This window comes from Phocoena sinus, chromosome 11 (genome assembly GCF_008692025.1).
Source record: "Phocoena sinus isolate mPhoSin1 chromosome 11, mPhoSin1.pri, whole genome shotgun sequence".
In the NCBI taxonomy this organism is placed as follows: domain Eukaryota; kingdom Metazoa; phylum Chordata; class Mammalia; order Artiodactyla; family Phocoenidae; genus Phocoena; species Phocoena sinus.
In genome coordinates this window covers 82,521,333-82,541,204 of record NC_045773.1, presented here as the reverse complement: position 1 = coordinate 82,541,204, position 19,872 = coordinate 82,521,333, and the positions used below count along the sequence as shown (strand labels likewise).

Below are 19,872 nucleotides of genomic sequence, written 5' to 3'. Positions count from 1 at the left end.
AAAGTGAAAGGGTCTCGGGGAGCTCCTCACCCTCCAGGTCCTGCATCCGAAAGTGAGCGGCCGGTGGAAACAGAGGACACGCGGGACCTCAGCAGCCCCCGTAGACTGCTCTGCTAGGTTGAGGCCTAAGCTGGCCGCTCTGGCCTCTCTTCTCTCCTCTCCGGGTTGCGGCGCGCGGCACGAGGAGAGGGATTGGAGAGGAAGCGCGCTGCCGGAGTCCCAGAGCTAGAGTCGAGCAGGCGCCGAGTCTCCAGACTCCGGCTCCCGGCCCCGGCACCGAGTCCGCCCGCCCGTCCCCGGAGTCGGAGTAGGGAGGGCAGCCCGAGCCCCTCAGGGTGAGTCGGTGGAGGTTGGGGGCGAGGGGCGGGGCGCTGCCGGGAGCGCGGGACCGGAGACCCGGGCGCGTGGACCTGGGCAGCCCAGACGGCGTTCGTGGCGCCAGCAGCGGGGAATAACGGAGGCCGGATTTGCTGCCTGGGGATTCCCGCCCTTCTTCCTTTCCTTTGCCTTTGCCTTTTCCTTCCTTCCTTTTCCATACGCCTCCCCGAGGCTGAATGTGTGTCGCCCTCGATTGTTCGCACTTTGAGTATGCAGGTACGATGGCACTCTGGCGGGTTCGCGAGGCTCCGGAGGGGGCCGAAGGGATTTCTTGTCTACCGACCAAGAGAGCCTGAGCGCCTCCGCAGGCAGCCGGCTTTGTCCCTCGCTCAGCCACGCCTCCCCGTCCCCGCGCCCGGCCACCCTCTCCAATCGCGATCCTCACCTAGCCCGGTGGGGTCGGAGCTCCAGGAGGGGAGCAAAGAAGTGGGAGATTTAATTTGCGGCTGAATATTCAGGCTTAGCCTGAGTGAACTAGGGCACTAACATTCTGAGAAATTGAAAAACGAATAACGTTTTAAGATTTGTAACACCATTCCTTCCAATAACAATAAAAATGGCACGGATTGAATACGATTCTTTCAAGAAACGTCATTTTAAGGTTGTTAAGTTAAGGAACTCGGAGAATGAGTTCCATTCAAAACCCACACTGTCCAAAAATGGGTCCAGACATCTCCCACTTCACCGATCACTTTCTCCTTGAATTTGTATTTCCACAGAATTTTACGCCAATATAATGTATGCTTACGCTTAAAGTCTTTATTCGATCGTCCTACTATACTAGTCTGCACCAAATATGGGTATAAACACTGAAATCTGAAATTTTGATATGTGACAGAACCACAAATCTGTTATAATTAATTTTTTTGGTTTCATTTATATTTTCATTTACTAATAGAATGCAATCAATGAAAACATCGTAAGTAGATAACAAATTTGAAAGGGCCTTTACTGGAAGTTGTAACAGAAGTAAATATGGAATTTATCACCTCTTTCTCCGAGAGGTCGCATACAATATATTGATATAAGACCGCCTCCGCTGAAGGAATATTTCCATTGCTCCTCTACTGGACACCAGGGATGGAAGGAATTTTACAATTTTACAGTTCGGGGCAGTGTGTCACTTCAGATAGCTAGAAGGGTTTTGCAATTGCCTAGTGAGAGAATGGTGGGATTTCAAAGTAAGGTGGGAAGCAAGAAGGCAAACTAGAGGATTCTCAAACTCGAGAATGTTAACTGAGTGAACATGGAAGAGGTAGGAATTGATTCGGTGTTTGTGCGTACTTGTAGCCGAGTTGGAGTAAAGTTTTAATAGCAAGGGATGGAAAAGCTCTCTAGCAGAGGATGGCTTCGGTCCATCGACCACTGGGTTATGGGCCCCGCACGCTACCGCTGCGCCACTCTGCTTAGCCGCTGACAGAAGCCACTGTTATTCCCTTCAATGATTATGTCTCCGTTTCTGCGCTGAACATTTTTTTCGATTTCCTTTCTTTCTGATTTCCTTTCTTTCTGTCGCCCCTCTCTCTCGAGGCACGTAGATCAGCTCTTCCGCAACCACATGACCTTGGGTCATCACCTTCGGGTCTGCAATTTTCCAACCTGCCCAAGAGTGCCCAAAGCTCGGCATTGAACCTCCTCCCCAGCACCCCTCCCCACTCCCTGGAGCCGCTAGCCTCTCGGAGCGGAGGAAGAGCCCGCGGAGCAAAACTCTGGGTGGACCCTTCTCGGGGAGAAGATCGGAAGTCGTGCAGCCAACTCTGCTGCCACCGGAAAGGAAACGTGTTAACCATCTCCTCTGTTACCTGTCGAAAAATCTTATAGATGACACTTTGAATAAAAGAGAGGCATTTTGCTTGCTCTCAAGGGCGCAAGATTTTCAGTACGGTGCGCCTGAAATAGAGTTCACCCAGTTTGTTTCTCAAATTATTACACGGGGGTCACAATTTCGATTCTATCTTGTTTGGGGCCGTTTCGACTAAACAAACAAACACATTTTTTAATAAGATAGGACCTTCCTTTTCCCGAAGCTTATATTAGAGAGCAGAACCTTTGGGAAGTTCCCGAACACAGCTCTCATTTGCGGCTGCCTCTGCGATGTCGCTAGACGGGACCCGTCTGGAAGGTTGTAAATCTTTTCTCTTTAGTACTGGAAGCTTTTGGATAGTGAGCATAGAGTGTTGCTTCAGTCACATGGCTAGGTCGAGGCTTGTATGCTAGTGTGTTTTCGTTTGTTTTGTTCGTTTGTTTTTTCTCCTTGTACTCCATGTCCCCGTCCACAATAAAACTTAAGGAACGATGGTGGAGTGGCGAGCTTAGCAGCTCGCACCCGCCGAGGACCCTCCTCGGGTCCGCAGCCACGCGCACTGAGCCCAGCTATGCAGCTCCTCGGGTCTGCAGCTACGCTCACCTGAGCCCAGCTATACAGCTACCTCAGCCAAGGAAAGCGAAACTCCATTATTCCTTTGGGGCTCATACACCGACTCCCCACCCCCAGATATTTGTCATCTCAAGGAGATGCTGCCATCTTCAAATTGTACCCTCTCAAGAAAGTCTTTTTTCAAAACTTTTCTGACTGCAACTCAGTGTCGAAATACATTTTAAGTCACAACTCAGTACAATATGCAAACTAATGTATGTATATATATACATTTATACATATGTAAGAAAGATTTATATATATATATATATATATATATATATGAGAGAGATAACTATCTGAATCTATCTCTGTCTATCATCTATACCAATATCGATACAGCTATAGATAGATGATAGATATTTGGAGAGACAGAGAGACCAAACTCTACCAAACAGTATTTTACTGCATGGGTTTATTCTGATATTTCCTATTTCTATTCCTATATCTTCTATTCCATTTATTAAAATACCATTCATGACCTTTTTTTTTTTTACATTGATTTTACACCCATTCACTTCTGAGTGATTTGAAAAACACTGTCACTTATATAATGGTATTCGAAATGTCTCTTCCTTTTAGAGTCAGATAAGGAAGATGCGAAAGACAGTGACCGTTCCACAGTGGTCAAAGAATTAAGGAAATGGTTCTAATGCCATCAGGGTTTTTTTGTATCAAACAGGACACAGTGTTAACTCTCCCAGAGACTACACTCCACATGCCCCTATCTGTGATTATTCCTGCAGTTAGTGAAGGGAAATCACACTTATTCTAAACAGTCCTCTCTGATTCCGTTTTTTAATTTTTTCCCACCTCTACTCCACAGTTGTGATATGGATTCTTTTTCTCCTCATCTGCCAAAGGATTCTTGCCTGTGTGACTAAGTAGGTATTTGTCTTCACCTCTTAGAGAATATTTTGCTTTTATTCCTCTATTTTATCGTGTCCAACATATTGTTCTGATGCTGTTCCCTCTGTGTAGAGAATTCTTACCTCAGATATCTATAAGATTTACTCCCTGGCCTCCTTCAAGCTTTTGTTCAAATGTTGGGATCAATGGATCCATAGGTTTTGGACAAATGCAGTCTGCTCTCCATTTCCCGTGACTACTTCAAACGATTTGTATATTAACTTCTCCTATCATTTCTTCTAGGATGAATAATCCTCACCTGCCTTTGTTGTGTTGTCACAGTACACTGGTTGCAATGTTACCCCATCCATTCAGCATTTACTCTTGCTAGCTGTGGTTTATGGCTCTCTAGCATCAGTTAGATGTTTGTATACTGGAAATTTCAACCTTAAAGTATTTGGGATCATTTGAGATACTTGGAGACATGACTCACTAAAGTTCAGCCCCACACCAAGAAGGAAAAAAAAAGAGAGTAAAAAACCTTCCTTCAATCTTTTAATAATATTTTAAAATAAGAAATTCCTGTTATTGATGCCTGAGGGTGATGACATCTACTGGATGAGTTGATCTGTGCAGCTAATTGTTCAGTGGCTGTTATGAAGTAGATTTTATCTGGAAGGTGTTAATATATGAGAAAAGATCCTCAACACTGTGACAATTCCCACCAGTCAGTCCACATGCATTTCTCCACACCTCTGGTCTCTAATCTTCAAATCTTATGCTTTTCAGATTCCTGACCTTCCAGCCAACCATTCCCTTTTGCCTAGGATCCCATATACAGCTTTATCTTAGGCCACTTCTCTCTCCATGTAAAGAGGAACATCAAATGAACCATCTAAAGCTCTAGCCACTGGGAGGATTTCTTTTCACCATTATCTTGCAGGGTTACTTCTGAGTGGGAGATTGTGTCACAGCAGTTCATTTAAAGCTCACAGCAACATACAGAACTCACCTATCTATGAACAAGGTGATTTGATTACCAAGGGCTCTTCTACCTCATCCCCACATAATGGTTCTTTACTTCTCTGATATGTCAGACTGGACATTTCCACTGACATTTCATTAGTCAAATCAAGTCACATGGCCAAGTCCATGAGGAAGAGGAAGTGTGTATATTATATAATAAATATATTATTTCAATGAAATAATCATAAATAATTATAAATTCACATGAAGTAATTATAGTTATAAATTCACATGAAGTTGCAAAGATAATGTATCAAGGTTGCATGTATCAATAGTTCTTTTTTTTTTTACTGTTGAGTATGGATGTATACTTCCATAGTATAGGTGGACCACAGCTTGTTTAACCTATTCACCTATTAAGGAACATTTTGGTTGTTTTCAGGTTTGAGCTATTACAAATAAAGCTCCTATAAATAATAATGCACAAGGATTTGTGTGGATATAAGTTTTCATTGTTCTGGGATAAATGCCTAGGAGTGGAATTGCTGAGTTGTATGGTAAGTGTGTGTTTAGCCCTTTAAGAAACTGACAAACTATTTTTCAGAGTGGCTACACCGTTCTACATTCCTATGAGCAATGTATAACAGATCCAGTTTCTCTGTATTCTTACCAGCGTTTGGCAGCTGTTACCATTTGTGATTCTATCTCTTGCAATAGGTGTGTAGTGATATCTCACCATGGTCTTAATATATATTTCCTAAATGACTAGTGATATTGAACATCTTTTCATGTGCTTATTTCTCATTTGTATATCCTCTTTGGTGAAAAGTCTTTTCATGTTTTTTGACCATTTTCTAATTGGATTGAGTGTTGTTATAATGTGGAGTTGTGAGAGGTCTTTGTATATTCTAGATATGTCTTTGCCAGATATGTGATTTACAAATATTTTCTCCCAGTCTGTACCTTGCTTTGTTTATTTTCTTAACAGAGTCCTTTGCAGAGCAAAAGTTTTTAATTTTGATGAAACCCAGTCAGTCAAATTTGTCTTTTATGGATTGTGTGTTTGGTGTTACATCTAGGAACTCTCCTCCAAGCCCCAGGTCCCCCAAATTTTCTCATATTTTTTCTAAAAGTTTTATAGTTTTATGTTTTATTTTAAATCTATGAACCAGTTTCAGTTACTTTTTAAGTAAAGTGTGAGGTTTAGGCGGCGGTTGTCTTCTTTTGCCTATGGATTGCTCCACCACAATCTTGTGAAAAGACTTTTATTCCTCTACTGAATTGCCTCTGCACTTCTGTAAGAATTAATTTAGATGTACCTGCATGTGGTGCTTTCTGGATTCTCTATACTGTTTCATCAACATATATCTATCCCTCTGCCAAAAATGTACACTCTTTATTACTGTGGCTGTATAATAAGTCTTGAAATAATAAGAATATTTTCTTCCACTTTATTCCTGTTTTTAAGAATCATTTTAGTTATTCTAACTCATTTTTCTTCCCATATAAATTTTAGAATAGTCATGTCTATAGCTACAAAAAAATCTTACCTGGATCTTGATAAGAATTATATTAAATTATGTTAAACCTCTATATCATTTCCAGGAGAGTTGACATCTTAGCTATGTTGAGTTTTATAATCACGGAATCTCTCTCCATTTATTTAGGTCTTTGATTTATTTCATCAGAATTTTATAGTTTTGTTGTTTCCAGCATATACATGTTCACATGTCTGGATAGATTTTCATCTAAGTGTTCTTTTCCTTTTTTAAAAAAAGTACTGTATTTTAATTCTGGTGTTCACATGTTTATTGCTAGTATATAGAAATACAATTCATTTTTCTATCTTGATCTTGTATTCTGTGACTTTGCTGAACATACTTATTAGTTCTAGGAGGAATTTTGTTTGTTTGTTTGTTTTTAGGTTCCTTAGCATTTTCTATGCAGACCATCACATAATCTTCAAATGGCATGGGAAATACAATCCTTCCACAGAGAGGGAGGGGGGAAATGTATATTTCTAAAGAGAAATACAATCCACTGAGCAAGAAATTGCACCACCAACACACAACAGGACAAAACTGCAGAAACATATGGTAAAGTATGCCAATATTTCTGGGTAGGGTGAGCATTTCACCTAAAGATCATACTGCAGTATTTGTGAAATAACTCCCTACCATTTGGGTTTACCATTAGAATGTGACATTACCACAGTTTAGTGGAGGGCTTTGCCATCTGCCAAGTAGGTCAGTTGTGAGAGTGAAGAACTGAAAATCTAAATGTCCTGACCCAGAGAATACTTTACCCAACAAATATAGTTTCCAGTTCCTTTTCTAAAGCACCCTAGTCTAGAGGGATAGCCTTCTTATATTTCATGGGCTGTAAGGGTTTTGTACTGCGTTCCTCAGGAAGTCTCTATTATTCAAAACTGCTAAAATCATCTTTTGTTTGGAACAGAATATCAAACCTCAACTACTAGTTAAGGCTGAAGGTAGCTGACTTCTTGGCTTTTTCTCACGGTAGGTTGGTAAAAGTCCTCGAAGTTTAACCCAAATTTTCCTTGGGAGAAAAGCTAAAGTACTAATGGTCCTAGGAAACAGAGGTCCATAGTGCCTGGACAGGGACTTGAACCCTGGACCCTCAGATTAAAAGTCTGATGCTCTACCGACTGAGCTACCCAGGCTCTGTATGCACTGTTTTATGAGGTCTCCTTTGCTTTATTAGTTTCAATTGCTTTGGGGGCATTCTTAACCCCCAACGGAATTTTGATAAATTCGATATTCCCCCTCACATTTTTTTACAGTGGACATGTAACATTCTTCTTCATAAGGTTCAATTTTTCTGAAGGATAGAGTAATTTATATCAAAGGAATCTTAAAACTATAGTAATTTAATACTTACCGACATCTCTTGAGAAAGAGAGAGAAGAGAAAGCCCTTGTAAAACTTCTGTGAAAGATTTTCCTTTGATCTTTTATTTCCTTGAATTCGTTATTTCCATCCCGTGTCTCCCATAGAATTTTATTCCAATACCACATCTTTTTATATTTAGTATCTTCTTGATTTTCCTACCATGCTTCTCTCTACCAAATCCAGGTATAAACATTGAAATCTGATGTTTCTCTTTTGAACCCAAATCTGTATTAAAAATACTTCTTGTGGATTGTGCTATATCTGCATCTACTTGCACATAATTAATCAAAGCATGATAAACACATAATAATTTAAACACCCTTTAATGGAGGACATAATGGAAATAAATGTGGAATTTGTCCTCCTCCCTCCTCCATGAAATCGTGTACGAGACTACGTCTACTGAAGGATTCAGTTCTTCCCATTGTTCCCGTGATGGGAGTCCGAGAGGAGAGCATATTTACACCCCGGGGCACTGTGCCACAGCCAAATGAGTCTTAATTTATCAGAAATGTCTTAATTTATCAAGCAGAAGGGCGAGACTTTTCCATGAAAGGTGAGAACGTGGGACTTACGTGCCACACTTCTATGGCAGGCTGATCCTCTGAGAGGTGACTTTTGAAAGGTAAATACCTTAGGAAAGGTGAAATATGATGTAAGATCTAGAAGTAGATTTCGTTCAACTGTTTGAATACAGCTTAACAATGGAGTTGCTACAAAACTTGCAGCCAAGGTTGGTTCCGATGCATCGATCTCTGGGTTTCCTGTCCAACACACTTCAGCTGGTCCACTCTGCTTATAAACGGATGTTCCCTCGTCGATATTCAACTCCGTTATCACAACTGGGTTTTCAAACACAAGAATGGCTTCTTCTCTTTTCGTTTTCCCCCGTCTTTTTCTTCCTCCCCCCTAGCTCAGCTCACTCCTCCCTTTACTCGGCCTCTTTTCGGTCCCCATGAGAACCACAGGGTTCCAGTAGCGCCTCCAAGTCTGCCCGTTTCCAATCCGCCAAATATTCAGTCTCTGAACCCGCTTCCTCAGAAGCTCGTCTGGGCTCACAGCAGCAGCTGCAGGGGGAACCTAGGAGGAGCCGGCGGGGCAAAGCCTTGAGGAAACCCTCGCTTGAGAAGAAACTGTCAAAAATCTCAAGAGGTTTTTCTTTGCCTGCAAGGGAGCCAGATTTTCAGAATTCCATTTCCGATTGGATAACGTTTGGATCCGTTTCGACAGGGTACAGGAATTCCTGTGTCTGAAAACAGAATTTTTGTTTTCGGAGTTGGTCTCGGAATAGGGCTTTTGGGAGCCTCTGCACACCAAGGCTCCTGTTGTTCGCGGCTGCCTCTGCGTGCTACCTTCCAGAAACTGCACTGCTAGGTGCGGAATAAGAACTTCACTCCACACAGAAGTAACTAGAAGCCACAAAAATATTGCCCACCAAATCCAAATGTTAAATCTCTCCAATGTAACTTCCCTCCAAACGTCTATAGTCCCTCCTCTGGCAGGAGGGTAAATGTGACAGAGAAGTTGGAGTGGAAAGGGGCAGGGGAATTCCTGACTGTTTCGAGTCCTCTCTTGCTTTTGGACGTCGAGGTTGCATTTCCCCTGGAATTCCTTCTCCCTTTCCCATTTGCCAGTTCCTACTTGTCCTTTGGATCTCAGTTCAGACCTTACCCACTACCTCTTCCCCGAAGCTTTTGCTGACTCCTCAAGACTGGTTTAGAAACTCCTGGAATACACCCAGGGTCCCTGAAGTTATTTCAATCCTATTAATAGTCCTTATTACATGTTGTATTATAACTATCTCTTGTATGAATCTTACATTTGCACACTCAGGGCTCAGTCCTTAAATACCACGTATATGCAAATGTCTTTCCACCTTGGACTGCTCCTTCAAACTCCAAATTCACACATACAGCTGCCTTCTCTACAAGTATTTTATACTTAACATTGCCAAAGACTGAATTCCTAATCTTCTCCCCAAAGTTTCTACTCCCCAATCTTCCCCCATCTCAGTAAACAACTACTCCATCTGTGCAGTCATCAGTGAATCTTTGCTTTTGCTCAGATCTTACATCTCATCAGCTCCACCTTCAAAATATATCCATAATTCAACCAGGTTTTACAATTTCCTTTGCTATCATACTAGAAGGTCTATCAATCTCTCACCTAATTTAAACTTTTTAAAAAATTTTATATTAGAGTATAGTTGATTTACAATGTGTTAGTTTCAGGTATACAGCAAAGTGGTTCAGTCATACATATACATATATCTATTCTTCTTTCAGATACTTTTCCCACATAGGTTATTACAGAGTACTGAGTAGAGATCCCTGTGCTATACAGTAAGTCCTTGTTGATTATTTATTTTATATATAGTAGCGTGTATATGGTAATCCCAACCTCCTCTCCTCTCCTTTTTTTCATTTGACGCAATTTTACATTAATTTTTTTTCCTTTCTACAAAACCATTTTAAAGGCATTTTACTGATTGAGCACCACAGGTTTTATGTGAAGTTGCTCCTGTTGTGAATAAACAGGGAGTTCTTTACTCTGGAAATTTGCTTCTGTCTTTTCCTCTCGGCCAGTTCTACCTGGCAACAAGATACAATTTGAGGTGAAGTCCAAACAGTCCTCATTTCACTTAAAAAAAAAAAAAGAATCTTAACCTGTCCTGTGGCCAATAGTGGTTGTGGCCACAGCTGGCCATTGGGAACATTTCCAATACGTAAATTCTGAGGCGTTTCTCTGATCCATCACCTCAATTTTTGCAATAGACCCGTCATTGGTCCCCCGGTTTGTATTAACCTTGCCCCTTTCCTGTCTATTCTACACACAGAAGTAGTGAAAAATTCTCCAAGGGTTTGAAATTCTCCGAGAGTTTCCCTCCTGTTCAGTAAAGAAACCAAAGTGCTTCTCGTGGCCTGCAAGAGCCCTCCCCTCCTCCCCTCCACCGTCCTCTCTAGTTCCTTGCTCTTCCTCAGACAAGTCAGACATACTCCTGCCGCAGTCCTTAGCACAGGCTGCTTCCTCTGCCTGGAAACACCCTTTCCCAAATACGTGCCTAACTCATTTCCTCATATCCTTCAGGTCTGCTCAGATATCACTTTCTCAGTGCAGGCTTACCTGTTCAACATATTTAAAATTAGAAGACAATAAAAAGAAAAAAGAAGCCATCCCTATTATGTTTTTGCTATACTTTTTCATTCATACTTATCACCCTCTACTGCACTATACATTTTACTTATTCTTTGGTCTGCATTTCCCATTACAATGCAAACTCCATGAGGATAGAGTTTTGCCCATTTTGTTCACAGGTTTAGTCCCTGTATCTCAAGGAGTACATGTTAAATAGCAGCTACTCATTAACAATTTGTTGAATACATGTTGAATGAATGGTCTACCAGGGTACAATAAATGAGTTTTTCCACAGGTGGATGTACAAGCAAATTTCAAGTGTTTAACCTTGAAAGGGGACAGGAATGGTCTGTTCATAGGTAAAGGTTCTGAATTCCATTCATATAGCTCCCTGTTGTGGGTGTGTGTACAAGCCTGACTGAGTTGCTAACAGTGGGTCTTCTGTTTAATTATGTGACCCACCATTGCTAGTCAGTGCTTGTGCAAGGACTTAAAGCTTGACCCTGCAGTTAGGACTAAGCACCTAATACTTCTAATCCCATCTGGAGAGCTGCAGATGTTGATCTGTGTAATCAGTAGTTGTTCCACTTTCCAGACCTTCAACTGTCCAGGAATAAACCCTGACTCCTGAGCTACTGGAGCTAAGGTTGGATGAAGATAATACATGAGGCTCCAAGGGAGTGGGAATCTGTTCTAAAGCGGACACATTTTCCTATAGGGCTTCTGAATAGTGCTTTTAAGAAATTTTATTTATTTGGTTGTTTTGTACTTTGAAAAGGTAACACACTCATAGAGTTCAAAAATGTATAAATAGTTATACAGTTAAAAGTTTCCTTCCCATCCCTGTTACTCACCTACCTGGTTCCTTCTCTTTTCTCCACCTTCCACAGGTTTCTACTATTATTAATTTGTTACTTAACCTTCTGGAGTTTCTTTATCCATTTGCATGTAAATATATAGATTCAAATGTTCTGGGTGTTGCTTTTGACACCTCACAATATATTTTGGAAAACTTTACACATTGATAACATAGAAAGCTTCCTTGTTTGTCTTTGCTTAGTTTTACATTTTGTTGCAAAATAAAACATACAGAGAAGTAAATAAAACCTTATTTCTACAACTTAACAATTAATTATAAATTGAACACCTATTTAACCATTACTCAGGAGCAAAAAAAAAAAACAAACAAACAAAAAAACAGAACATTGCTGCACTCCAGAAGCCCTCAGTATGTCCCTTCCACTCACCCTGCCTTCCACACTCTTCTTATCCCCCCCACAATCCTGACTTTTATTGTAATCATTTTTTACATTCTTAATACATTTTACCATCTACACATACACCCCTAAACAATGTATCATAATTTTGTGGTTTTAAAATTTATATAAGTATAATCATACTAAGTGTTTCCTTTGTGTCTTCTTTTCACAAAATTATGCTTGTAAGATTCATCTATATTTTTGTGTGTAGCTCTGATCTGTTCATTGTCAATTGTTGAATAGTATTCAACATTATGTGTCCAATTTACTGTAAAGGTTCATTCAGGTTGTTTCCAGTTCTTGGCTATACAAACAATACTACTATGAACATTCTTATACGAATCTCCTTGTGCACATATTTCTCTTGGGTGTATGTTTAGGATAATAGGGTATGTATATCTTCAACTTACTAGATAGAGTCCAACTGTTTTCTAAAGTAGTTGTATCAGTTTAGACAATAGTGGTGATGAAAGTTCTTATTATGTCACATCCTTGCCAAATAGTACTTCTTGTCATATTAATTTTAGTAATTCTGGTGGAAGATCAGTAGTATTTAATTATAGGATAACCTGCATTTTCCTAATTTCTAATAAAGTTGGTTGCTGTGGTTTTAAAATATATATATTTCCACAAATTCTTTGGCACTCCTCTTATCAAAAGGTGGAGTCTGATTGCCTTCTCCTTGACTATGGGCTGGACTTAGTGACTCGCTTCTAAGAAACAGAATGAAGCCGAAGTGACGCTGTGTTTGACATCTCAAGCTAAATAAAAGACAAACGTCTTCTGCCTGTCTCACTCTCTCAAGAAGTCATAGACTTCATAGAGTCATGGACTCAGAAAAGTTCTTTATACCATATTTTCATGCTACTCCTGTTTGTAATTTATATTGGAAATATCTTCTCCCATTCTGTGTTTCATTATTTTATAGTGTTTTTTTTTGGATTAACAGAGTTCTTCATTTCACTTAAATTTATCAAATTTCCTCTTATGTTTAGTGCTGTTGTGTCTTATTCCTTTAGAAACCCTCTCCTATCCCAAAGTCCTCCAGGATTTTGAAATATTCTCTTCTAAATGCTTTATACTTTTGCCTTTTACATTTCAGCAAATTAATGCAGCTGAATTAATTTTTATGTTTGGTGTATATTTTCCATATAGAGATCTAATTATGCCAGCACAATTTATTGAAAAGTCCTTCCTTTCCTTACTCTTCTACAGGGTCCTGTTTATTACATACCAGATGTGTTCTTATTTTTTCTGTTCCATTGGTCCATTTGTCTATCCTTGCACCAATACCACTCTGTCTGAGTTGATAAGTCTTTAAAGGAAGTTTTCGTGTATGGTTGAGAAAGTGTCCCCTTCTTCCTCTTTCTCTTCTTCTTCCTTTTTCTTGACGTTTTTAGCTGTTCTTGGCTCTTTGCATTCTCAAATATTTAGAAAGATCTTATTAAATTCAACAAAATGTTGAGATTTTAATTGGAATTACATTAATCTATTAATCAATTTTAGAAGAGTAAATATTTTTACAATATTGTATTATTTTACAATCTATAAACATAATATGTAACTTCAGTTATCTAGGTCTTATTTAATGCCACTCAATAGAGTTTTATTTTTCCTATGAAGAATTTTACATTGTTTCTTAAATTTATTCCTGTGTATTTGATATTAATGTCATTTTAAGTTTAATGTTAGAATTCATAGAAAAACAATTTATTTTGTATCCCACAATCTTGCTAAATCTCTTACTGATTTTAGTTATTTATGAGGATTTAAAATTTTCTGCATACTGAAGTAATAACTCTAAATAATAAGAATTTTATCTCTTCATTACAATTCTCTCTTTTGTTTGTCTTGCTTTGCAGCACTGGCTAGGACCTACAGTACAGCATTGAGTGGTAGTGGCCTTACTACTCTGAGATAGCTGAGATAGCTTTCACAATTTCACCATAAGTGTGATGCTGCCCTTAGCTTTTTATACATGTTCTTTTTCAAACAAAAGAAGTTCTTCTCTATTTGTAGTTTGCTTAGAAGTATTATTATTACTGGTGAATGTATGTTGAATTTTATCAAAACCTTTTCTGCATCCATTGAGATGATCATATGTGTTTCTCCTTTGATTTTAAAAAATAATGTTAATATTCCTTTATTTTTTATATTTTTTTTATAGCTGTGCAGCCTGTGGGATCCTAGTTCCCCTACTAGGGATCGAACCTGAGATGCCTGCAATGGAAGTGTGGAGTCCTAACCACTGGACCCCCAGGGAATTCCCTTCTTTGATCTTTCAGTGGGATGAATTAATGTGGATTGATTCTATAATCTTCAGCCAACTTTCATTCTTTGGATAAATCCAACTTGGCAGTGCTGTATTATCTTTCACACTTACGTTGATAGACAGTGGGTCAATAGTTTGTTCAAGAGTTTTGTATCTATGATCATGAATGAGACTGGCTTGGAATTTTCCTTTCTAAATATTGTCCTTTTCAGACTTCTGTATGAAGGCTATGCTAGACACAGAATGAGTTGGGAAGAGCAGACTCTCTTACTCTCTGGAAGCATGGAACTGTTCTTTCTTTACTGTTTGACAGAATCCACTGGTAAATCTATCAGTGTCTAGAGCCTTTTTTGTGGGAAGATTTTAAATTATTGATTCAAGTATACCCCAATAAACCTGACTTTAAAAAATGTCCTTCGGCAAGTTACATTTCCAGTCAACTTTGATTTCAGGGCCAGTAGGTACTATTATTATTGTTCAATAGAAAGGATATCTCCTACCCCTTCTGAGTCTACCATTTTTTGACTGACTAAATAATTTATGCCATCATTGAGGTCACAGCATAATAAAATAGTTCACATAAGTTATGATATAATATGAACAGTATACTATAATAGCTTACTGTAATAACTATTATGGTATATTGTATACTATATATTACAGTATGTTATATTATATAATTAATAACATATAATATTATATATGTTATATAATTACAATAGCAAACTTCCCACAAAGTGTCTGGCACATTTATATATCATCTCATTTAATCCCTAAGGTAACTCTTGACAGGTAACCTTGTCATTATTTTACAGATGAAGGAACTAACTCTGAGAATTTATATGCTCTGACCAAAAGTTACACAACTGATAGGTTGAGAAATTGGTGCCCTTAACCATTTTCCATACCAATTCCCTCAAATGAGCTATTTCTCAAGAGAATGTGCAGACTGCTCAAATTTTTTTTGGTTTTGCCTATTTCTTACTAAATTCATTCCTAAATATTTTTTGTTTCTATAGCTATTGTGAATAAAATCTCTTTTGCATTACATTTTCAAATTATTGTTAGTATAGTGTATATGTATTTGTAGTACTATTAACTTTATTTTGTAACTGCTTACAAAATTGTGTGAACGTGTCATGCATTTTTCTGGTGAGAAAGTCTGCGACTTTCATAGGTTCTTAAAAGGATACATAAATTCAGAAAAGCTTAAACACTGCCGCCTTAAGTCCAGGTTTTCCCAAAGCTTTTGTAGCAAGTCCATTACAGTTTATGCTTTGTGTGAACAGTCTTCTTGGACACCAAAACAAACACCAAACTTTGAAAGTCTGGACTACTCTCCAAAACCACGTACTGGATAAGTTCCATAAGTGGATTTTTTTCTGTCCCTAGGTAGTGAATTTAAAATCACAGGATTCTGAGGTAAATCTTCGTATTTTCAGGCCATTGTCTCTATAGCCACAGGAAGAAGTCAGACAACAGACCAACGGACTTTTCTAGATGTTCTGAAACTCAAAATGTATTCTCATTCAGATGACCCTTACATATATAGGTGTGTAAATAACAAATGAACTTCCCAATTTCATCTTTCCTTGGTAATCTGCCCAAGACATATTTCTAGTTCCTTTTCATCTGGGAGATGATGGCAACACTACTCAATTTAGTAGAGAAAGTTACATTGCAAGATTAAGTTTGAATAAATTCTAGGAAAGCTAGCTTTATTTTATTATTTTTAAAATAAATGTATTTATTTATTTTTGGCTGTGTTGGGTCTTTGTTGCTGCGCGTGGGCTTTCTCTAGTTGTGGCGAATGAGGGCTACTCTTCATTGTGGTGCTCAGGATTCTCTTTGTGGTGGCTTCTCTTGTTTCAGAGCACGAGCTCTAGGCACCCGGGCTTCAGTAGTCATGGCCCTCAGGATCTAGAGCACAGGCTCAGTAGCTGTGGCACACGGGCTTAGTTGCTCTGCAGCATGTGGGAACTTCCAAGACCAGGGATGGAACCTGTGTCCCCTGCATTGGCAGGCATATTCTTAACCACTGCACCACCAGGAAAGTCCCGAAAGCTAGCTTTATATACCAACAGTTCGATTCATTCTTTGCTGGGGTTTTATCCAACATCATATCCTTAAGAAAAGATCCCAATGTTCTTACTGAAATAAATCAAGGAATTTATACTATTTTATCTCAATATTCTTCAATATTCATAATATGTTGCATTTTGGAGAAAAAATACAAGGGTAATATATAGCATATATGGCATATGGTCTGTATCCTCACTGAATCACACTTGATGTAGAGTAAATAAGTCACAATTTAAGAACCACATCTACAGAAGCCTGCATTAGTAATAAAAACAATAAATATGGACCTTAAATATAAATTAATCAGGCCGTCCAAATTTTCAGGTAAGTAAATCAAAGTTTAAAGAGGTAAAGCAACTTACCTCAAAATAACGAATAGACCTAGTTAGTAATAGAGCTGAGATTAGAATCCTGGACTTCCAAAACCCAGACATGTGCTCTTTCCACTGAACTATGTGGTCACCCTAGGAAGTTGACAGGTTTTTTTGTTTGTTTGTTTTGTTTCTGGCTGCGTTGGGTCTTCGTTACTGTGCTTGGGCTTTCTCTAGTTGCGGCGAGTGGGGGCTACTATTTGTTGTGGTGCATGGGCTTCTCATTGCAGTGGCTTCTCTTGCTGCGGAGCACAGGCTCTAGGTGTGCAGGCTTCAGTAGTTGTGGCACATGGGCTCAGTAGTTGTGGTGCACAGGCTCAGCTGCTCCATGGCATATGGAATCTTCCTGGACCAGGGATCAAACCTGTGTCTCCTGCATTGGCGGGTGGATTCTTAACCACTGCACCACCAGGGAAGTCCTGAAATTGACAGTTTTCAAGATCTTCTTTCTATTTTCCTGGGGAAGGTCTCCATACTAGCCAAGTTCCCAAGGCATTCAGAGAATTTCTCTCCAGTGTGAAGCTTTTCATGTTGAACAAAAGAAGAGCTTTATCTAAAGGTTTTCCTACACTCAGTATGTATATTTGCCTTCTCGCCACTATGAATTTTCTGGTGTTTTTTAAGATATGTGTTCTGGCTAAAGGCTTTCCCACATTCATTACATTTGTAGAGTTTTTCTTTAGTATGAGTTTTCTGATGTTTTTTAAGGTCTGTCTTCTGGCTGAAGGCTTTGCCACATTTATTGCATTCATAAGGTTTCACTGCAGTATGAATGATCTGATGTTGAATAAGGCCTGAACAGTAACTAATGGCTTTTCCACATTCATTGCATTTATAAGATTTTTCAATGGTATGAGTTTTCTGGTGATTTGTGAGGTTTGTACTCTGACTGAAGGCTTTTCCACATACATTACATTTATAAGCTTTATCTCCAGTGTGAGTTCTCTGATATTGAATAAGTGCTGACCAATCACTGAAGGCTTTTCCACAGTCATTGCATTTAAAGGGCTTCTCTCCAGTATGAATTCTCTTGTGCTGAATAAGGGCTGAACAGAAACTGAAAGCTTTCCCACAATTGTTACACTCATAGCACTTCTCTCCAGTGTGGGTTCTCTGATGCTGAATATGCCCTGAGTGGTCACTAAAAGCTTTCCCACATTCATTACATTTGTAAAGTTTTTCTCCAGTATGAACCCTCAGTGCTGTGTGAGAAATGAACTCTGGGTAAAAGTTTTCCCACATTCATTACATTTATATGGTTTCTGTCCTCTATGACTTCTCTGATGTTGAGTAAGGTACATACTTCTGCTGAAGGCTTTCCCACATTCCTTACTTTCATATGGCTTCTCTCCAGTATGAGTTCTTTGATGTCAAATAAGAGCTGAGTAGTTACCAAAGGTTTTCCCACATTCATTACACTCATAAGGCTTCTTTCTCTCCAGTGTGAGTACTTTGGTGCTGAATAAGGGCTGAACAATCATTAAAGGCATTCCCACATTCATTGCATTTGTATAATTCCTCTCCAGTATGCATTCTCTGATGTTGAACGAGGTCTGAACAGTAACTGAAAGCTTTCCCACAGTCATTACATTCAAAAAGTTTCTCTCCAGTATGGACAATATGATGTCGGGTAAGAGCTGGGTGATCACTGAAGGCTTTCCCACATTCGTTACATTCATAGGGCTTTTCTCCTATATGAATTCTTTGATGTTGAGTAAGATGTGCACTCTGACTAAAGGTTTTACCACATTCATTGCATTCATAAGGTTTCTCTCCAGTATGACTTCTTTGTTGTAGAGTAAGATGTGTGCTCTGGTTAAAAGCCTTTCCACATTGAAGACATTTATATGGTTTATCACTAGTATGAATTCTTTGATGCTGAGTAAGTGATGTACTACGACTGAATGTCTTGCCACATTCAGTACACTTGTAAGGTCTTTCCCCACTATGAATTCTCTGATGTTGAATAAGGACTGAGCAATAACTGAAGGCCTTCCTACATTCATTGCATTTGTAGGGCTTTTCTCCAGTATGAGTCTTCTCATGGTTTGTTAAATGGGAACTCTGGTTAAATCTCTTTTCACATTCATTATATTTAAAGGGTCATTCTCCAGTATGACTTGTTTGATGTTGAATGAGAGTAGTGTAGTCTCTGAAGGTTTTCCCACATTCACTATATTTATAAGGTTTCTTTACATCACATTTACTTTGTATAATTAAATCTGAGTTTTGTTTGAACATTTTCCCATGTGTACCACATTCATGGCAATGCTCTTCTATAGTAGGACTTCCCTGGTTGTCCAGTGGTTAAGACTCTGTGCTTCCAATGCAGGGGGCACAGGTTCAATCCCTGGTCAGAAAACTAAGATCTCATATGCCGTGCAGTGCATCAAAACCAAAACCAAAACCAAAAAACCTACTAGAAAATTTTAAATTATATATGTGGCTTGTATTATAGTTCTATTGGTCAGTGCTCGTTTAGAGAGATTAGACATTTGCTCAAGGCTACAGAGCTAGTTAGTGGCAGAACCAGGACCCAACCCAATCAGCTGGGTGAGAGAGTCCACCTTCTTCACGACTGGTCCCCATGTTGTGTCAGCATATTCTCCATCACAGAACTAATCAGTCTTTTTTACTAGACTTTGAGCTTCTGGAAATCATAAACTAAAGTCTTTAACCTTTGAATCGTCAATTCCTAACACAGTATCTGACATATAGAATATGCATGAGGAACGTTTGGTGATTTTTTTTTTATGAGAATGCCACAATGATAGCAGTTTTTAAAAATTAGTTTGTCCACTTTTTTTTTTAAACTAAGCCCTAGAAATTACTTAAAGCAAAAGCTGAGATAAAGCCACTATCCTAATACTTGGAAGAATAATGTTTGATATTGTGTATCTCCTTTTAAAATAATTACAGGCATAAATGCTAAGAGGGATATTCAACCTGTAAACTGAAACAAATTTCAGTTTACAGTTCAGTTCCTAGAGTTTCCTTCAGAAACCATGAAGGAACCCATGGAGTAGCTGGAAGTTTAGGTGAGTCAGAGCTTTACACTGTCATGCACAGCATGAAAAGATGGTTTCATAAAGGACAGTGAACTCAATCAATTTTATCGGAGAAAATAAAAGAGGGCTAGGAAAAGATAATCAGATTCTTTCTGAAAGAAAAGTAGAAATGCCCTTCATAAGCATATTTGCAACACAGTGGTGAAAGATAAACAGAAATTATA

General features: G+C 38.9%; 1 protein-coding gene and 1 non-coding gene across 2 annotated transcripts; both read right to left on the bottom strand.

Moving 5' to 3' along the window:
- Positions 1 to 125: 125 nt before the first annotated feature.
- LOC116762192 (zinc finger protein 2-like) lies at positions 126 to 19,229 on the bottom strand. The gene is given in 10 exon segments (XM_032648934.1): positions 126 to 410; positions 514 to 653; positions 8,457 to 8,601; positions 8,686 to 8,930; positions 17,210 to 17,452; positions 17,525 to 17,839; positions 17,842 to 18,021; positions 18,092 to 18,211; positions 18,290 to 18,716; positions 19,182 to 19,229. Coding segments are annotated over 10 exon segments (2,148 nt in total).
- TRNAK-UUU lies at positions 7,220 to 7,292 on the bottom strand. The gene has a single exon. It is a non-coding gene; the product is annotated as a tRNA-Lys (tRNA).
- Positions 19,230 to 19,872: the final 643 nt, after the last annotated feature.